The sequence below is a fragment of the Erigeron canadensis genome, chromosome 4 (assembly GCF_010389155.1).
Source record: "Erigeron canadensis isolate Cc75 chromosome 4, C_canadensis_v1, whole genome shotgun sequence".
NCBI classification, from domain to species: Eukaryota; Viridiplantae; Streptophyta; class Magnoliopsida; order Asterales; family Asteraceae; genus Erigeron; species Erigeron canadensis.
This window is the reverse complement of record NC_057764.1, coordinates 43,888,624-43,909,600: the sequence shown is the minus strand read 5'-3', so window position 1 is coordinate 43,909,600 and position 20,977 is coordinate 43,888,624. Positions and strand designations below refer to the sequence as shown.

The following is a 20,977-nucleotide window of genomic DNA, read 5'->3' as shown; positions in this document are numbered from 1 at the left end:
TCAAATATAAACCAAATGGGGATGTAGAAAGATATAAAGCGAGACTTGTTGCCAAAGGGTACACTCAGACCTATGGCATTGACTATTCAGAAACTTTTTCTCCAGTTGCAAAGCTAGATACAGTAAGGGTTCTTTTCTCAATAGCAGCAAATCAGGGGTGGCCTCTTCATCAATTCGACGTGAAAAATGCTTTTTTACACGGAGAATTAAAAGAGGAAGTGTATATGGATCCTCCTCCAGGTTTTTCCCATAATTTTAAACACGGGGAAGTTTGTAGGTTGAAGAAGTCCTTGTATGGACTTAAACAGTCACCTAGAGCTTGGTTTGGAAGATTTACTCTTGCGATGAAGAATTATGGATATCAACAAAGCAATTCTGATCACACATTGTTCCTTCGTCATAGAGGGAATCTAGTAACATGTCTAATAATTTATGTTGATGACATGATTCACAGGAAATGATGAAAAGGAGATTGATCAACTGAAAACAGCTTTGTTTGCAGAATTTGAAATGAAAGATTTGGGAGATCTGAAGTATTTTCTTGGAATAGAAGTTTCAAGGTCTAAGCGTGGAATTTTTATTTGTCAGAAAAAGTATATATTAGATCTTTTAGCTGAAACAGGAATGATTGATTGCAAGCCAGCAGACACACCCATGGTCGTCAATCAGAAGTTGTTTATAAAGACAGATGCTAAAGCCACTGACAAAAATAGATATCAAAGGTTGGTAGGGAAACTTATTTATTTGGCTCATACTCGTCCAGACATAGCATATGCTGTTGGAGTGGTTAGTCAATTTATGCACCAACCTCAGGAAGATCATATGGATGCAGTTCTGCGAATTATAAGGTATCTTAAAGGGACTTCAGGTCATGGGGTGTTGTTTAATGCTAATGGACATCTCAAGATTCAGATATATACAGATGCAGATTGGGCAGGAGACAAAGGTAATCGAAGGTCAACTTCTGGATATTTTTCAATGATAGGTGATAATTTGGTTACATGGAAAAGTAAAAAACAAAAAGTTGTCTCCTTATCAAGTGCTGAAGCTGAGTTTAGAGGTATAGCTAGAGGATTAGCAGAAGCATTGTGGTTGAGAAAACTTATGTCTGAAATAGGTTTTGCTCCCAAGAAAAGTATTCGAATCATGAGTGATAACGAAGCTGCTATCCAGATCTCAGAGAATCCAGTTCAACATGATAGAACCAAGCATGTGGAAGTTGATCGTCATTTTATAAAAGAAAAATTGGAGAATGGAGTCATCAAGTTACCGTTTGTTAAGTCTGAAGAACAACTTGCTGATATTCTAACCAAAGCTGTGGGAACAACTATGTTTCATAAATGTTTAAGCAAGTTGAATTTCGGTAATCCTGATATTCAACTTGAGGGGGAGTGTTAGATAAAGTGGGATCAGAAACGGGTTCATCACTTCCCAAAGCATACAAGAGATAGGATCGGTCCAGAATTAGAGTCGGTCATATTGACCTATGTTTCCATAAATAGTTTTAATGACTTGTATATATAGAGATCTCTTATAATCGTTTTTAAGATCAATAGAAAAAACCAAAATCATTCTCATTGAACGACAGATGAGTTAACAATTGCCTGCCACTTCTATGTTCTGCTCCTAATTGTGTGACCAAGTTAGGCCATATAAGGACTGTATAACACAACTTGGCAAATGACGATTCATAACATTCAATAAGAGGCATAGCTCGAAGATTAGAAGCTTTTTGGTAGCCATATTACCAGAAAACACGGACCCCTGCCTTATACCAACACTAAGATTACACGACTTGGATCCTTGTGGGTCGAAGCTTGCAGGCTTGCTCACTTAGCTAATACATGCTTTTTTAGTTTCGTTCGTTTTTCATCTATTAATCCATGTATTAGTCTTTGTACACAAAACATTGTTTGCATTCAACTTTTTTTCTTTTTCAAAAAGCTGTCTGATTGGTGTCATATTTCTTGGCTAATTCATTCATGGTTAAAGATATAATAGTTGGTTCACTGTATTCATTAACATGGAGGTAACGGAGGCTATATTAACACAGTTGATATGTTTGTTAGGGAAAATAGCTAGCATTTGATCGCTTCTTTGTGGTCTTGCTGTGATGTTTCATGCTGCTGTTATATACTCGTATATGAGAATTGTCAGTGGTATTCAAGAATGCTTAAATTCAAGTTTAGATCAATACGTCAATAGTAAATAACCATGAGATTGTCATACCCTTTTTTTTTTTCTTTCTTTTTTGCAGGGTACAAAAGGAAGGAATTTTGTGACAAGCCCCTCTTGCAACTTACAGTTCCTACTATGTTTGTACAAGTACAAAAACAATACATTTCCCACTATTATCTATATCTATTGATTTATTATTGTTTTTAGGTGCATTCACTATGGGCCTCGCTCACAGGTACTTTTTGTTGTTTGGCTTAGGGATGAATGGATGATGCACTCCCCAAAAGTGTCGTTTATCTCAAATCCTTGTACGTTCATCGTTTTTTTTTTTCAAATGGCCACTTAGTAAGCTTAGCTTATCGATGACCTTGATTATATGTATGAGACTATTTAGGACTTTAGCAACTTATGTTTCTTCTAGAAATTATAGAGCTTTTTCTTCATCAACTTTAAATCCCTTAAAGAGCATGATGTCCTTAGTAGATGTATCTCTAATGTGACTTGATTATCCAGAACAGAAATGCGTTGTTGCGTTATCTGTAACAATGTGATTTTTGATTTATTGATCCTTAGAATAAGAATATTATGGGCGGTAAGGGTCACTACTGGCGTAGTTTGGGTTTACCTCACTTACATGTTTACATCCTTTCAGTTTTATTAACCTTTAGTCCATATAGTCAAGTTTTTTTAAAAAAAATTTTAAAAAAATGCATCTATCCTCCGTAAATTCCTCCAATCCAGAAGTAGCATTTTTATAATTAAATTTAATTGCTTGATTAATAAAAATTTGTAAACAGATGTTGGTTTGCTTTTGAGTATTTGTTTGTGTTGAGAGTTACCAACGGATACCATTTAACACATATATCTCATGCTGACCAATTACACATAACCAATGTTATTTATCTTACTTTGAATAGATTAAACTTATAAAGGTAATCTACTTCTTGAATTTGAACATGATACTTGAATTATTGCTTAATAGAATAACTGCTTCATATGATCTATTCCGGCAAACATCGGTTCAACAGTATAACAAGTACTTTAAAACGTGTTTTTTTCTTTCTAGCACACGAATAGAAATAACATTACACAACTATAATAACATAACGTGCTAAATAAACATCATAGGTGACGATCAAGCATCCCTATGCCACGCTTTTGATTATCCGGGCGAAGAACTAAAACAAATTAAGCATGTTTAGCATATCGAACCCCAATCAATCTTACATCATCGATGATTGGACCACAAAGAGAACCATCAGTCTTCATCTGATAGAATGTACTCAAGAACCTAATTCTTGTACGTGCTGTCACGGCCTTGAACTTAAGAACGGCTTGTTTGTACCCACCCTTGCCCTTGGATTCATAAGGCACCCTAAGAGTGTTTTTACCCGCAAATGCCTCTACAATCATGGACCCCTCACATGCGTTGTTGGCATCCCCAACTACAAAAGAAAGTGCATATACTTTGCCCGGGATGGTCTTGACCACCTGGGCAATGGCACTTTCTTTTCCCGCAATGAGTTCCACGGCTCTTTTGCCCTTTGGGATAGCAAAATGTTCCGAGTCCAAGTACTTCACGGCTTTTAATGACTCAATCATCCAACCAGGGAGAGGGGAATGGTCGTCCTCGATGTTAGGAGGGATTAGAACTCCACCAACGTCGGTTTTTGGTAATACAAATGGACCCTCTTCAAAATCACCATTCTTCAACATATTAACTGAAGTTAACAATATATAGCAAGATAATGATTATTAATCATTTTAAGTATTTGGGACTAATTAATTATCGAATGTAACTAAACGAGACTAAATTACTCTTCTTTTTTCTTACCATTGGTTCTTCTAGGGGGGAATAAGGCCTTTAGTGCAATGGAATCAATGAGAGGACCACAAGCCGGGTCTTTCTCGACACTTGGATTATGGATCACGATCTCAATGTTATTAGCTTCAGCCAAGAACCCCCATGAGTAAGTATCCCAACCATTGCTGCTATACATGGTTTGCATTGGCAAGATTCCCCAATCATTGGGCTCTGAATTCGGAGACACCGAGACATTCAACCTTTCCTCTTGTGCACAAGTTCTAGCCACGTTAAATGTGATGGAATAAAACAACCCCTTTTTCACATTAACCTTTGTCTTTATGGATGCATCCTCTCCTAGCCTAACTGCAAAAGCTCCTTCAGGTACTACTAGCAACATGTCACCTTGTTTTTGACCCGATTTTATGTACTCAACAAACCCGGTGAGTTCCCAGTTTGGTATCGCCTTTGGGTCGATCACTCTAGTACCCTTCATCTGGTGAGGCTTTGGCCCATATTCGAATTGACCATTTGGCAAAAATCCTGAAATTTAAGAAATATATATCCATATTTTAACCTCAAAACATATTGGTATAGTGAATATTAACTTATTTACAAGTTTAAAGCGTTATTATTATTGTACAAATTTTATCAACGTTATCATTTTAATTATAAGTGTCAAAGCAATTAATTCTTTGATGTGACCAAACTGCTGGTGACATTAGAAATCTTAGCTATTAATCCTATTATTAACTATAGTTAGGAAATGGTTGAGGGGGCCTAATTGCTATTTGCCACTAATTTTCTGAAATAAGAATAGACGTAAAGCAGTTGGCCAGCATGTCATCATGTGTATTGTCCTAAAGTCACGTGACGAATGGTGCTGAATGTTTTTTGTCTTTTTTTTTTCTTATAAAACTGGAAAAGAAAGGAACATGGGCTTCATCAAAGAACATGCTCACCAAAGAAAGAACAAAACACATCATTTGAGAAAAAAAATATGATAAAGTAATAACCAAAATATATACTATGTAAGAGGTCCAACATGAAAGCAAAGATAAGGCATGTTGTTCCATATTATCGTTTTTGGCACACAAATTGAAGTGGTTTTAATATCTCTTTTAATTTATTTTATACATTATTAACAACGAGCATGGTAACCGTGCAATGCGGCGACGATGGTAGTAACAGTGATGTAGTGGCAACGACGGATGGTAACGGCGGCAGCAACGTTGGTGATGACAGATGCATCAAGTGGTGTAGGTATTTGATATAAAAAAATTTAATTAAAAAAAGTAGTGGATACCTTTTAGAAAATAATGAAATGATTGTGTAACTTTTTAACATGGGGTATAATTTTATATAGTAGTATAGAAGTATAGATAGTTCACTGAGAATGTGAAATGGACATTATAACGATTGAGTCGAGTTCAAGATAAACATCTTTTGTATGTCAACTTAAAAACCAATTACATGTGTAACTACTAAACTTGTGGGTTCTTTTGAGAATCAAGAAACCAATCTTAATCATTAGATTAGAAAAATGAACGGTCAAATTCAAAAATTCACATTCATGAATTTGGAAAATTAGCTTAATATATAATGGGATGAAAAACTACAATTGACAAGTTCTCACAACCATGTGACATTGCCTACGCGGACCCCAAATACAAAGAGACAGGTTTTATCAAATTATGGATGGGTGTAGAGGTCTCGACAATCTGGGTGCCCATAATAATAAAAATAGACACCTTAATAATAATGTCATACCCTAGCTGACTCTAGGAGTATTTATTTTATTTTTAAATGAACAGAAATAACCATTTTGGATTTCCTCTAAAGATACTTGGGTCAAAATGTCGAGCACAAAATTACAATAAAATAGCTTTTGAGATTTTAACTCTTTCTTATCATCAACTTTACGCATGAAGCCATGAACTATATCAATTTTTTTCGTTTTGTATTTTTCAACCGATTCAACTTTAAATTTACCTTTTTCAAAGGCAAGTTTTAAATATATAACTTATTTCATAACGCAATCTCAAACACCACTTTAGTCTTATACAACTTACCACTATCACTTAAGAATATATTAAATTTTTATTTAGTAATCTACTAAAACTTCTTTAAATATATCTTGTGTGTGTATAGTATCAAAGTATTGATCGAAACAAGAAGATTGTATGGTACAACGATGAAAATTAAGGAATTCAGAATCATGAGCAAAAGTTATATACTAGTTATTTAATTTAACTCATTAACATTGTCATAACTTTTACAACACAGTAGTGTGAATTCGAATGATATATACAAGTCTTGGATAATTGGTCAATAAGTGAATAGATACACTAAAGCCTATGTTTTAATTTGTTAATGAAACTTAACTAAACTTAACTACTAAAGTAAATTGATTTAGTTTTTCAATTGACTTAAATAAACGTATAACTTTATAACAAGATAGTATGCATAGAAAAGAAGCATCGAATGGACTTTTGGATTCATAATATAGATTATAAAATTATAGACACATAAAGATATTTATAGGATACAAGTTCCAACAAATGCCATATCCTTCAACCTTTTTGGATAACTAAATATATTGAACAAATAATATCTTATTATGTACGGATGATTGTATAGAAATTTGGAAAGATTTGAATTTTTTATATTTCATATTCATTTCACAATAATAGCTTGAGGTTGGACCACACCAACCTTTTGCACTAGGGCGTGATAAAATTTCACAGTTTACATGATCTTGATAATGCTATTTTTTATATAAATTATTACAAGTTTAATGATAATGTAAAGTTAATCTATTTGATAAACCCTCATATTTTATGAGAAATTCGAGATTTATTTTTTAATATTGGTGATTTTTAAAATATTTAAAATAATATAAAAATATCAATAAAAAACGGTGTACAACGTTTAGCTTCTTTGATATATAGAGACCCCATAATTAAGACGTTTGTTAAACCCTTGAAGTTTTAGATTTAATCATTATATATTTAGATGTTCACGACTTCTAGTCTCATGATTCATCAGTTTCACTTAGTAACATTGAGATTAATTAGGATTTAAACCTCACAATTTTCAGTTTTTATTTTGAAAAAATAAAATGTAGATGTTATTTTATCAAGTGCTTCATATATAGATCATTTCAATTTCAACTTCAATTAAAAAAAAATTTTTTTTTGGAAAGTTGAATTTCGCTGAAAACTTCGTGTCGCGATTCGACAGCGAGAGATCTAGCATACGTTGTCTTAACCGGGTCCGCGCTAGAGAGCTCTCTCGAAGTAGAAATATCTATTTATGGGGGGAAACCCCCTACTAATCCGCCCGAAGACACGACGATTAATAAGGGTAAACTTTGTCTCCTCAGACTTGAACCTTAATACACCTATGTACTCCCCAAAATTTGAACACAAAACCTCATGTAAGGAGATGGTTTTTCAACCATTGAATTAAAGCCCAAAAACATCTTCAATTCAATTAATTAAATGACTATAATCTTACATATAAACAACCATACTTATTTATTCTAATTGAAAAAATAATTACTGACAAAATGGAATATAAGATGACACGCCATCATCTACTCTAGTCTAGGAATATTTGTTAGATTTTACTCCGTGTTATATTTACTTTGTAACGAAAATTTGAAGCAGGTCGTTACATAGCCTCCTCAAAATCGATTTTTATGTGGTTAGGTAGTGATGGCAAGTAATGTTCAAAAGAAAAAAAAAAATAGTGGCAAGTAAAATCATACTCTTAACAAATATTGTACAAATTCAGCTTTATACCACAATAAACAGCTTTGCATTGTACGGCCATCAGTAGCCACATTCAGAAAAGCAATTTCAATTGTAAATCGTCCACACACACAAACACCACGTTTAGTTCTCTCTTGTTATTGTTATGCTTTTTCATATTTGTATAGTTTATACCACCTGCCTAAAAATCATGATGGAAACATGCTGCTAGAAACATACTAGTAAACTCCGTCTATATATATATATATACTAGCTAGCTAGTAACACTTAAGCTTCTTATTTATACTCCTATATATATAAAAAAAAAAAGGTATATAACTTGTTTATACTTTTGTCGAAGATCTTCCACGGAACGATCTCTTTACATTATGACTTTCTACATTTTACTTCTTCATAACTCGTGTAGTCGAGTACATTTATAACAAGATTGGATGTAAAACTTACGAATACAAAATAGTTTCACATGTAGGCCGGACAAGAACACTAGCTTTAATTTATATATACAAGAAAAATTATCTGAATTGGAAAATGTATATAAATTTTATCCAAAGTCTGTTATCATATGTAGGCAAATTCAGGTATTGTGTGTATATCCAACATTTTAAACTTAAATATTTATATATGTCGACACTAATTTGTGACGATAACATTAATATTATCTGCGCATACATTGACAATAGTTCAAAGTATTAATATAGATTATAGCTATGATTATAGTTACACATGTTTCAAAACATTTAAATCACTATAGTCGAACTTCATCATGAAACAATGATATATATATATATATATGCAATCAAACTACAAGTTTCGGTCCATTTCATGAAACAATGACATAATAATATATACCTAGCTATATTTCGAATATACTCAATCAAAAAGTGAAAAACTCACCATCAATGAAAGATAGAACACCATTGGAGGTTGCACAGAGTAGCACCACCACTAAGATTGCAGAAAACTTCTGCATTTTGGTGATTCCCCTTATATTAATTAATAGATATAGTAGAAAGATGAATGTTTCTAGTTTAGTGTGGATATGAATCAAGCTAGGGGGTGTGCACTCCTTTATATGTACTCGTATTTTTCTTAACTTAAAAAGAGCCACTGGTGTTGGTCATAATTACAAAACATGCCATCGTAACTTACTTTCCTAGGTGATCGTCAAGTAAACCCCACATCGTCTCATCTTTTACCGGTGTTGCACCATTTTTCGTGAAATTTTTATTCGTATTCAATTTATGTACTATTTGATATCCCATAAAAGGATAAGAGTAATTACTCTCAGTTTTCCCTAAAATATATACGTTTACATATATAAATGTTGAAATAGTATTTTTGTATGTTCTGATTTGACAATACCACATCATCGGCTAATATATTTGTTCACGCATTAAACTAATATAATCACTCATCTTTTAAATACTTTATAACTTCTTTATTTTTTATTCATCTTAAAAACTACAGTATTATTTAGTGTTTTATTTCAGTAATTAATCTTTCAAACATTTCATGCTAAATTCTGAAGCAAAACAAGTGACACTACTACCAATCTTTATCGATAATAAAGGGGTGAATTATTCAAAATGTTTTATCTCACAAACCGTAAATCGTTAGACGAAACAAAAAGCATGAGTAGTCTTAAAATTTCGTCCTCTTTCATTAGAGATCTAATTCGATATACTTTTGATGACTTTTTAATTTTCGTTTTTTTTCCTCTTGTACTTGTGTACCTACACATGTGTAGAATCATTGTTTTCACATGTAAATTAGTAAATGAACTTATGTACACAACAATTAAGGTTAAGGGCGGAGCCCGTCAATCCATGGTGGAGCCATAGCGGCTAAGGACGGATCCCGTTAGGTAGATCACCCATCACCGGTCACCCTCTATGACCTATCACCCTATGACCTATCAACCTCAATGACCTATCACCCCCACTAGCTTTGGTTTATGAATATCATTAAGGGCGAAGCCCGTTCCGAATCATAATTTTTGTTCAACCTACACATGTGTAAGTTCAACCTAAACATGTGTAAGTTATGTGTAAGTACCAAAAAGAAAACGAAAATTAAAAAGTCGTAAAGAGTATATCGAATTGGATCGCTAATGAAAAAAGACGAAATTTTAAGACTACCCATGCTTTTTGTTTCGTCTAACGATTTACGGTTTGTGAGATAAAGCATTTTGAATGATTTGGGTGAATTTTATTATTTAATTGAAGAGAGAAAGAGAGAATGTACGTATGTTCAGATTTGTTCTCGCGTCTTTTTTTTTTATGAGTTCTCAAAATAACTCTCCCGTATACTTAAATCTATGATAATAACATTTCACTACAAGCACAAAGATGTCATTTGGGAACTTACTAAATAAGTGTTACTCGTATATATCAACCCATACATGGTTATATATTTATCCGATAAATGATTGCGTATGACACAGTACTCTTGGGAAATACAAACCCCATCCTTGCAGATCCAACATAAACCTTCGGGAAACCAATAAATACAAATGTATATAAATAAATTCCAAAATCCAAACTTGTCGTATCTGATCTATAACTACGAAATGTAATCGACTATTTATTGTCTTCCGACCACTGCTACTTTTAAAAGATCATAAATCCGGAACTTGATTATTTAACCTAGTCTTTTATGAAACATATATTATATAAATCATGTATATGATGTATATATACGAAATGAGTTATAGTATTTATTCCACCTTTTTTTTCCCAAGACACCATCACTATGCAATAAACAGCATAAATTATTAATTAGAAACTAAAGGGTATATGTTCGATCAAAAAGAAAAAACTGATCGAAAAGTATATTTAGGAAGGAAAAAAAAAAGGATGGAAACAGAAACACATATAGCATTCAAATCTTGATACATGACTAACTAATGACTTTACATATAATAACCTATACATACTCTCTTAGAATCTGGTTTCAACGTCAACCATGCCCATTTTCACGTCAAAAGATATTGATATAATGATATATTATATTATATTATATTATATTCCTGCCTGAGTCGCATACGTTCGTTGAAAGACGGATGACTATCAGACAAATATTAAAAAAATAAATTGGAGATACTATATATTAGGCAGTTCAAATATACAATACACAAAATTTAAAATGTTGGAAGTCTAATTAAATGTACGTGTATTTAGAACAACATGCATGCGATATGTGGTTTAAAAATATTATTGCACTTCACTTCATATATCAAGCTAGTTTTGTAAAATAAACCTTATTCACGGTGCATATATTTTGATTAGAAAGTTAAATTAAATATACAAAAATATGCCAAGTAAAATATCATACCTTCGTAGTTATAGTACAATTTATCATCACATTCATTTTATGACTTTATGTCGTCTATGAATAAGAGAATTAGTGTACAAAATGATTTCCGATAATTTAATAAAAAGAACTATTATAAAAAAAAATAATTAAATTACGGAGTATAAAAAGAAGCGGGGTAGAATCTTTTCGGGTCAAGTGACCATGATTGATAACTTAAAATAATAAATAAGATTTTGGTTTTCATTTAGGAAAATAAACCTATCTATATATCTTTCGTGATACTAGAAAGCCTTTTCGGGCACATGTTCTGATGTGCCCCCTTAAACCACATCTTTGTCATATATTTTACTCTCTATTATTAATATTTGCACCGAAGCAAGGAATAAGAACTCGTGTATGACATTTATGTTCGGGTTCCTAGCTCGATCCCTCATTATATATATATTGGGCATCTTTTCATGGCAGTACCATGAGGATGAATACGTAGGCTATTAATTTTATTAACAATACATGAAATAAAATTGTATTTTAGTGAGTATTACTAATTAATTTTTTTAAATTTAACTGTAAAATGCCAATATATTACACTATGTAACTTTTTATTGACCAATGATATATAAACCAAATAGTTATTTTGTATGTTGGTACTTTAACAAGATGATATCGCGAAGTTAATTATGATGATATTTCATACCACTTTTTTTTTTTAAAATCCATTGATTTACAGCAGTTGTTTTCGACCATCTTTTTGTAACACCTTTTTGGGCTACCATTTCACGGTACATATATACGAGTGTTTATCTAGAAACCAATTTGGTCGATCGTTTTTCGTTAAGGTCTTATTGGATGACCATAATTATATATGCACATAAAACTTTTTCTTTGCCTTAATTTTACAAGCTTGTGTAGTCCTATTTGTTGTGCAAGCCCGATGTCAAAGCGGGTGAGCCACTAGGGAGTTCATTTGCAAATCTTTCATAGAGAATTTATTCCATTCTTCATAAAATTAATTATTTGGAACGACATATTTCGGACAACTCCTTCATCTCACTACACAAGGGTGAGGGCCATTACAAGGTAGACGCGAGTATCTTAATTGTGCTAATGCCACTGCAAAAGCAGAATGAATTCCATGAAATACGCCACAATGACCCAACCGATCGAGGATTCAAACCTGCGTCTTGTGGTTTTTCATAATTATCTATTTCAACTAGAACAAAATTAAGTGGAATTTATTTATAAATTAGACTGATGTCATAAATAAACGTAGTTTAGGATTTTATACGTGATTTACGTGTTTATATAGTAGATATAAGTTGAAATGACCAAAAATGTCATCTCTACAAGAAAGATTTTATGTGGGATACAAAAGGCACATGGACATTGAAATCAATGTCTGGTAGATGAAACACACATAAGATGTATATCTGGTGGGGGTAGCCATCTAAAATAAATAAACAAATATGGAGATCATGTTGTAATGAATGGATGGAAGGTGGTGTTTGTCTACAAACTCTTTGATCAAAGATTGAGAATTAATAATTCATTCTTACCCATAAATAACTCTCCAAGATCTGATTTCTGACCAAATTCCATGTGATCCTATCCTTTTTTATATTAACTACGACACTTAAACCATAATTCACTTAATTATACTCGTATCATATATATTACTGCTACATAAATTTATCTGCCAATGGTGAATTTGGCTATTTGGATATATATATACGAGAGCAAGTACCTGCGTGTTGCGGCGGTAAAATGATGAGGGTGACAGGTTATAAAGTGTGATATATAGGTCATAGGAGGTTATATGTCATAGAGTGTCATAGCCAAATGCCTTAGTCGTACGGGCTCCACCCTCGGATTTTAAAATTCGTCGAAAGTATATTGAATGACATATCTAATGAAAAAGCATGAAATTTTAAGAACACCCATATAATTTTTATAATTTATCTATGTACAGTTATTGAGATAAAATATTTTGAAAGAATTAAAAAAATAAAATGATTTATGCAAAAGAGAGAATGTTGTATGCATGATGTATGGTACATCATGCATTAATATGTGTATATTGTTGAAAAGTGAATTTACTTTATAATATAGTATAGATATATTTGTAATGTAATATAAAGTTGTCGGGTATCTAAGCTTAGGTGTGGAACACTCACATATTGTTTTTTTAATCCATAAAAATCATGGGGGCCCATGCATTTATTCATTAAACAAGAAATAATAAAATAGTAGTATGTAAGAGGTTCCACACCTAAGCTTAGGTGTCGGACAACCTTATATTTCCTATATATATATTAGCACGGTACCCACGTAATGCGGCGGTGTTCGTGACGGCGACAGTGTGGTGGTGGGGACGACTGTTGGTGGTAGATGCGGCGTTGAGGATGTAAAGGGTTAATGGAAATATTTTAAAAGATAAAAGATTAATAGTTGGTGGTAGAGGCGGCGTCGAGGATGTAAAGGGTTAATGAAAATATTTTAAAAGATAAAAGATTAATAGTGTAATATTTTTAAAGATAGTGTAATATAATCATTAAGTCTATATTAGATATTTTTCTTATATAACTTTCAACATAAAAACTATTTTTTTATAAGATAGTATAAAAGTATAGATATATTATGTTGTAGCTTACCCTGAGTTAATTAACTTGTATATAGATCGAGTTAATTAGATTGATAAGATGCTACTTTTTTATATAAAGCAATCTAAAAGCTTATAAGATGAGAGGTGATCCCTACACAACATAATTTTGCCATACACAACAATACAATCATCAGACAGTTGTACTGTACAACCTTTTAATGCGTATATTGTTGTATATGGTAAAATTGTGTTGTGTAGGGATCATTTCTCTTATAAGATTAATCTTCGGCTATCTATTCCACAAATATGCAACCATGATCGTAATGCCTACATAAAGGCGTGGATAGTTGGATACATATGTCTCTAAGATTTGACTAAGCTAAAGATCATCATAATCTTTATATTATATATAATAAAGAAAGATTGTTTTTTAAAGTATTTTTTAGAAAGATTATTATGTGTCAATATCACATATTGTTTAAAAAGGTTTTTTTCTTATTTATGATGTCATATTTAAAAGAACCCCATTTTAATGCTTATTTAAAATTTCTAATCTTTTAATTGAAAAATATATAAATATATATATAATGTGATAAAATGCCTTTTATTTCTTATTAACGAAATAGGTATTATTATTTTATATATCATTGTATTGGTCGATTCACTATGTTCATATCAAATTATAATATTAATAACAAAAATTACATACATTATATATATATATATATATATTTTTGAAAATTTTAATTAAAATGTCCGGGTTGAACCCGAGGTTATTAACTAGTGTGTATAATTAAATACAATAATTTTGTACTTTCGAGTTGTTATTGACAACCAAATTTAGGTTGTCAAAGTGGCTATGTTGACAAATTAGAAGTTCAAGTTTTAAACTATATTTTAACTAATATATATACAAAAATAAAAAATATGACAACTTTTTGTGGGTCATGATATTGTCTATTTGGAAGAGTTTTTACCTGGTTCAAGTGTGTGTAAAAGTAATCTCAAACCTCATAGCTTAATCAATCAAATGTTGGATACCATAATAACCAAACATATAATAACACTTTGGGCCTAAAAGATCCTGCGAATTGGGACTTATATAACACTCTTTCATTTGTTTATCTTAATTGGTGTCCTCAAGCTCCTTTCCTATACCAGGATCTCAATTTTCAAGTAGGTAAAAATTTTGGAATCAAATGAATTGATAGAATGGTAATCTCTAATTGTTATTATCCTTGAATATCGTGCATTGTCACCATCGATCTTCTAGCTTATTCTAGCAACTTAATTACTAGCTTGTTTTCAATGACATAAAGTGATTTTATTTTATAGAAATAGTTTTGTATAATAGTATTGAGAAGACCTCCAATCCTCCATGGCTAACACTGCAAATTTAGGATCAATAGCTTTAACAACAGAACACAGCTACCATAATTACGCTTGCATGTGTTTTGTTGTTCTTGTGCGTATATATCTATAGTGATAAATCTACAACAATCATTAGCCATTTACATTAAATGTACACATTTTAATTACTACATAGTTTATAACCATGTAAAGCATATATTGTTGTAAATGTCTATCACTCCCTATTTATCTAACATCGATCTATTGTTTATCTAACAATCTGAAAACCTTTGAATATTTGTGTTAAGTTGTCTTTACTTCTATTTGGTCGGCAATAATACAAGGGTCTTTGTCGTGCAATAGATCATGGCTTATGTCTATGCATATAGTATATTCTAATTCTAATTGCACTTCTGTTAACGTTCCAAAAAAAAAAAAAAAAAATTGCACTTCTGTTATAATCGTCGAGTAGTAAGCATGTGATCATTGGTGTTTTTTTCACTTTATTATTTCTCTCTTTTGTCGGGTTTAAATTATTGCAAGACTCCAGTCTCCAAGGCCTGTGCTTATAGGACACATCTTCTTGGAGCTTTTTCACTGTCACATCAGCATCAAATTATTCAGGACTCCTCTCAGGACACTTACTGTCTATAAGAACTGTTTCTTTAGAACTTCTTCGCCATATCATCAATCAATTATAATTTATTTCACACACATAAATACACCTATATATACCCCCCACACGGCACACACACACACACATATAAAGGTTTGCTGCCTGGACCAACATGGAGCGTCCCCAATCTTCTCCTCAAAGACTCTGACTCAAGACGTTACACTTTGGACGATCACTGCCAATTGAAGTCCTGCGTCCTATGGCTTGAAGACGCGAGCCCATGACTCTTATAAGCACCACCCTAACAAAAGAGAAAGCCAAAAATCATTGGAAGTTGTTGCCAATTTTCCAACGTATTAATGCAAGATTGAACTGGAAAATAACCTGACCAAAATAGTAAACATTACCTTTTTTTTACAGTAAATAAATATCACCTCCCTTCTTCTCATAGCTAGTTTGCTGACTTTGCTATTTATACAATTTTGCGAATATGATTATGTGTGTATGTGACCTTTGTATGTTGTATTAGTCGCTTTACTAAATGATTTTTATAGTTTCGATACTACTGTTACTTGTTATATTCTAAAACACTTTAACCATGTTCAAAAAAAAAAACACTCTAACCATTAAAAGTCCATTTACCATCTTTATACCCACATTTCGACCGTAAGTTGTAAAAATTGGCTTTCATCACGATCGTTGCTAGATGAGGCTCTGACTCCTTGGTTTTACATTGAATCAGATTCCCGATGCTACATCACCATACGTTGGTTCAATACCGATACGAGTCAAACCAAATCAAGAGTCGAAACTCAATCCTTATTAGTACATTATTTCGGTACCGGTACAATATTAGTTCGATTTAATTTTTGAGTAGTAATTCTCATCCTTAATAAAGTAAAATTCATATATTGACACCAATCTTCATTTACTTTTTTTTTAACTTAATTAACATTTTGAGCTTGATCACATTAACTCTTTATACATTATTCTCAATTATATTCCTAACCCTGTGTTCTTGAGTTTTTTGTTGGAAGAAAAGGAAAAGATTTTAAAGGATTTTAAAATTGGTTGTGTTCTTGAGTTTTATTTAAGAGAAGAAGAGAAAAGAAAAGGAAAGATTTAGAAAGAGAATTTAATACATTTTGTTTAACATTCTTTCCTTCCATTTTTAGGATGATTTGGAAGGAAGAAAATCTACCCTTCTTTTTCATTCATCTCTTCTCCTCTTTAAAGAATTGTTATAGTTGGTCGAATACCCGCAACATACAATTAGGTCAACAAAACAATGAAGTGTAGTGTAGACCTACATGTAAAGTTGAAACACGCGAATTCGATTTATTGGAGTTCATAGTGTATATGATCAAGAATTAGGTGAAGATGTCTGGACTCTGAACCAACCTATTTTGATACATCTATTAGTTCATATAGAGTATATTATTTCCACATCATGATGATTGAATCTTTTGACTACATAGAGCTTGATGAATGTTTAACTATTTGTTAAATAACAATTATATACATACACAAAATAAAACTTAAAAGAAAACCCTTTTTATAGAATTACTAATGTGATTAGATTATATTATCATTCATCCTAAATACATACAAATGGAATCAATAACAAATGAATTTGTAATCGTACGTACAATTCTAACAAATATAAGGATTTAGTAATATAGAATTTGTAATCGTACGTACAAAGTGACGATTTTATTAAAAATAAAAATAAATAATAATAATATTAATAACAACAACAATAATAAAGGGTATGTAAGAATTTGTGGATTTGTAATATTCTTGCCAAGTTAATGTTGATCAATCCCATAAATATATTGTTTTTCATATACGATATATCCAATTTTATAGTTTTTATATTTTAATTTATACTATATTTTCTATAAAAAAGATTGATAATTTAAAAAAAAACATGGAGATGCCACATAGGATAAATCTTATGTGGCAACATTTAAGCATAACTTTGATTTGGGGAGGATGACTTCAAAGGCTAGGATTCCTACTGTTTTAATATTTATATAGATATATTTTAAGTTTTTTACTCCTAATATATTAATGAGGTTAATGGAGTAACCAAAATATCTAAATGACCTTTTTACAACGCATATATATAAATGTAAATAAATGCGCACAAAACATAAAAAAATAAAAACAAAAACAAAAGTCCTTCATCGGCTCTACCTCTCGCTCTCGTAGATAAATTCCAGCGAATTCATTCCAGAAGATTTTTGCGAATAGAAAATCAAAAACAATTTGGCGGGAAAATGTCAGGAAAAGGAGCGAAAGGTTTGATTATGGGGAAGACACCTGCTTCTGGTGGATCCAGTAACAAAGACAAAGATAAGAAGAAGGCTGTCACGCGCTCGTCACGCGCCGGTCTTCAGGTTTTACTTTGATTTATTTATAGTTATACTATTCCAATTGTATATGTTTATATGCGTGTGATTCAATTGCGGATTCCTAGGGTTTCAAATTACTTACATATTTATACGATTATAGATATATGGTGTATGTATGTATTTTAAAATTGTGTTTGTAAGTCTAAGTGTTTAATTAGGGTCCTGAGAGTGTAGGATATTATCCGCGAGATTTGTATATGCAGTTCCGCTTTTACAACGTGTGGAAATCGTGTCGACATTGAGTTTGTTGTTGGAGCGTGGACGGTTTGAGATTGATGTTTACATTTGCTTAATGCTTATGAATAGTCAGGGATTATAAGTATAATTATTATTTTGACCATATGGGGGATGCTGGCCTTATGCCCATCTTCTGGTTTCTGTCCACTGACGAGTGATAAAAATATTTTTTTGTTATAGTTACCTGATCCCTATATGTTCCATTCAAATTGTAAGTTTGCAGTTAAAGCCAACTGAGTAAAAATCTGCTCAAAATACATAGGCATTAGAAACAATAACGAAGGTTGGGATTTGCACTTGCTTGCTTCTAGTTCTTGTTGATCACTCCATGTCATTTGGTTATTCTCAAGTATAATTTGCAGATACGCTGAGAAAAGTTATAGAACTATACAAGTGGCATAATGGGTGGTTAGGACAGGTTGTGTAATGGGTTTGAATGAAATGGTCTAATGGGGACTTTTTCTTTTCTTTTTTTTTTTTTGAATGGCAATAAAATTGTATTGCTATATAGGAACAAGAACACTAGCAAGATACTAGTGGTCTAATGGGTACTGCTTTGCTTTAGAACGCGGGTCAAACTGAGGCTGTTGGATTGAATCAAGACTATAAAATTGGCTCTTTTTGTTTTTTTTTAATACTTAATGTATCATGCCTTAACTATAAAATATGACAAACAATCTGTTACGGAGTATTTTGTAAACAAATCGCTTTAGGTGGTTGTAAGCATCAAAATACTCTTTGAGCGAGTTCAGAACCTTTTTGTTAGCAAGGAAGTCGATCCATCTACTATCCAAGCCCATACAGCCCAACAGTCCTTCAATTGGGTGACCCGGTCCACTCCATGATTCCCATGTTTACAGCTCACGTGTGCGTCTGCCAAGTTTTTCATTTTTATCATGTGATTTAGTATGAGTGTTTTGTTTTTTTTAATATCCAATCAAGTGCATGTAACACAAATCGTGGGTTACCCATGATGTAGTAACCGTTTATGTTATTGTTTTTATGTACTACTTTTGCAATGAAAAAGGCAGAGAGTTTTAACCCCAAATATTATTATCTCTTGTTCTTGAGATAACTCCATTGCTTATCCTAATCATGGCAGTTTAGGTGGTGAACTTTGGAGAGTTAATTGAAGTCTAGTGGTGAGTCTTTATCTAGATTTTTAATTGGCTTAGCCCTGCAACTTCAATTGTGTGGTGATTCTGTATCATAATTGAGTAGCAGTTCTACGTTTTCGAGTCGATCCAAATTTTACAAAACAGTGTTTTGAATAAGAATTACATCAACCTTATATATTATTTAAAAGATGGCTATGTGTGAACTCAAACTTTGATTACATTTCTACAGTTTCCTGTGGGTCGAGTTCACCGGTTTTTGAAGACCAGAACTTCAGCTAATGGAAGGGTTGGAGCCACAGCAGCTGTTTATACTGCAGCTATTCTTGAGTATCTGACTGCAGAGGTGCTTGAATTAGCAGGCAATGCAAGCAAGGATCTGAAGGTGAAGCGTATTACACCAAGGCATTTGCAGCTTGCGATAAGAGGGGATGAAGAACTCGACACACTCATAAAAGGAACCATTGCTGGTGGAGGTGTTATCCCTCACATTCACAAGTCACTCATCAACAAGTCTTCTAAAGAGTAAAATGGCCCATAGACTTGTCTTTTTTCTGTGTTTTGTTACTGTCAGCACTCTTAAATTTAAGATGTATGACATGACATTTACAAGGGTTTACTATTTTGGTATGTGCCTTTAGACCGCACAATGTGATATATAATCATCCGATACTTGGAATTATCTGCGGTTAGTCTCTTCTAAAGGTGCAGAAGAGCCATGTTAATTGGATATTGGTTCAGTCCCAATGTATTCAACTAAAGCCTGACCTTGAGCAATGAAATATACTACTTGTGAATTTGGCCTTTTGTACCTCGGCTCCTCTGTTTGCTTTTAACGCTAAAAATATGTTTGTTTCATTAATTACAAATTTTATGGGTTTCATTAATTACAAATTCTTATAAACGAATAACATAAAATATAAGAATCAAGTACGAGTATCAAGAGTCAACCATCAATTGATACATGGATTGAAACTTGGGGGACTTGAAAATTTGAGGTTCAAATCATGATGTGAACAAAATGTTTGGTAGAGACAAAATTTTATGAAGAGGCGATGTCATTAAGCTTATTGTTAAGAAAAAATAAAAAATCTAAAGAGTCAAAAGTCCGAGAATCTAAATTCTTAGATTCTAGATAAATGAAACCAAAAAGAGTTGCATATAGATAACAAAGATAAGAGCATGCGGTGTTCTCACAATATTGGTGTCAATGTAATGTTCGGCGTCAAATATGTTCGAGGTGAGGATCATTAGGAACTTCATTCGTAGTGGGATTTTGGTGGGTCATTTTGTATTTCCATTTCAACTTCTATCAAGCACAATGAAACAAGTGCCAGAGGTTGTTTATGGCGAGGACGACCGATAACAACTTAACATGGATAGATTTGATATTTACATGATAGGATGAAAAGTGATATGACGCTCATAACATATATGGCATCATGGTTCATCCTAGGTCACACTTACTTTATGATCAAATCGAAAGATTAAAACCAGTAAATTGTTTTTTCCTTTTTACCGGAGAGTTCGAAGTGCCTTTTCTTCTTAAATTTGCAGTTTAGTCATTCCT

General features: G+C 32.3%; 2 protein-coding genes across 2 annotated transcripts; one reads left to right on the top strand and one right to left on the bottom strand.

Annotated features, from left to right (window-relative positions):
• Positions 1–3,146: 3,146 nt before the first annotated feature.
• LOC122596252 lies at positions 3,147–8,808 on the bottom strand. Its single transcript, XM_043768801.1, has 3 exons — positions 8,653–8,808; positions 4,013–4,525; positions 3,147–3,899 (listed from the first exon to the last, which is right to left on the bottom strand). The coding sequence occupies exons 1-3, from the start codon at positions 8,726–8,728 to the stop codon at positions 3,367–3,369; spliced, it is 1,122 nt and encodes a 373-aa protein (XP_043624736.1). The 5' UTR covers positions 8,729–8,808; the 3' UTR covers positions 3,147–3,366.
• An 8,980-nt stretch (positions 8,809–17,788) lies between these two features.
• Positions 17,789–20,218, top strand: LOC122595534 (probable histone H2A variant 3). Its single transcript, XM_043767906.1, has 2 exons — positions 17,789–18,040; positions 19,640–20,218. Exons 1-2 carry the CDS (start codon positions 17,921–17,923, stop codon positions 19,934–19,936), a joined length of 417 nt encoding a protein of 138 aa, XP_043623841.1. The 5' UTR covers positions 17,789–17,920; the 3' UTR covers positions 19,937–20,218.
• Positions 20,219–20,977: the final 759 nt, after the last annotated feature.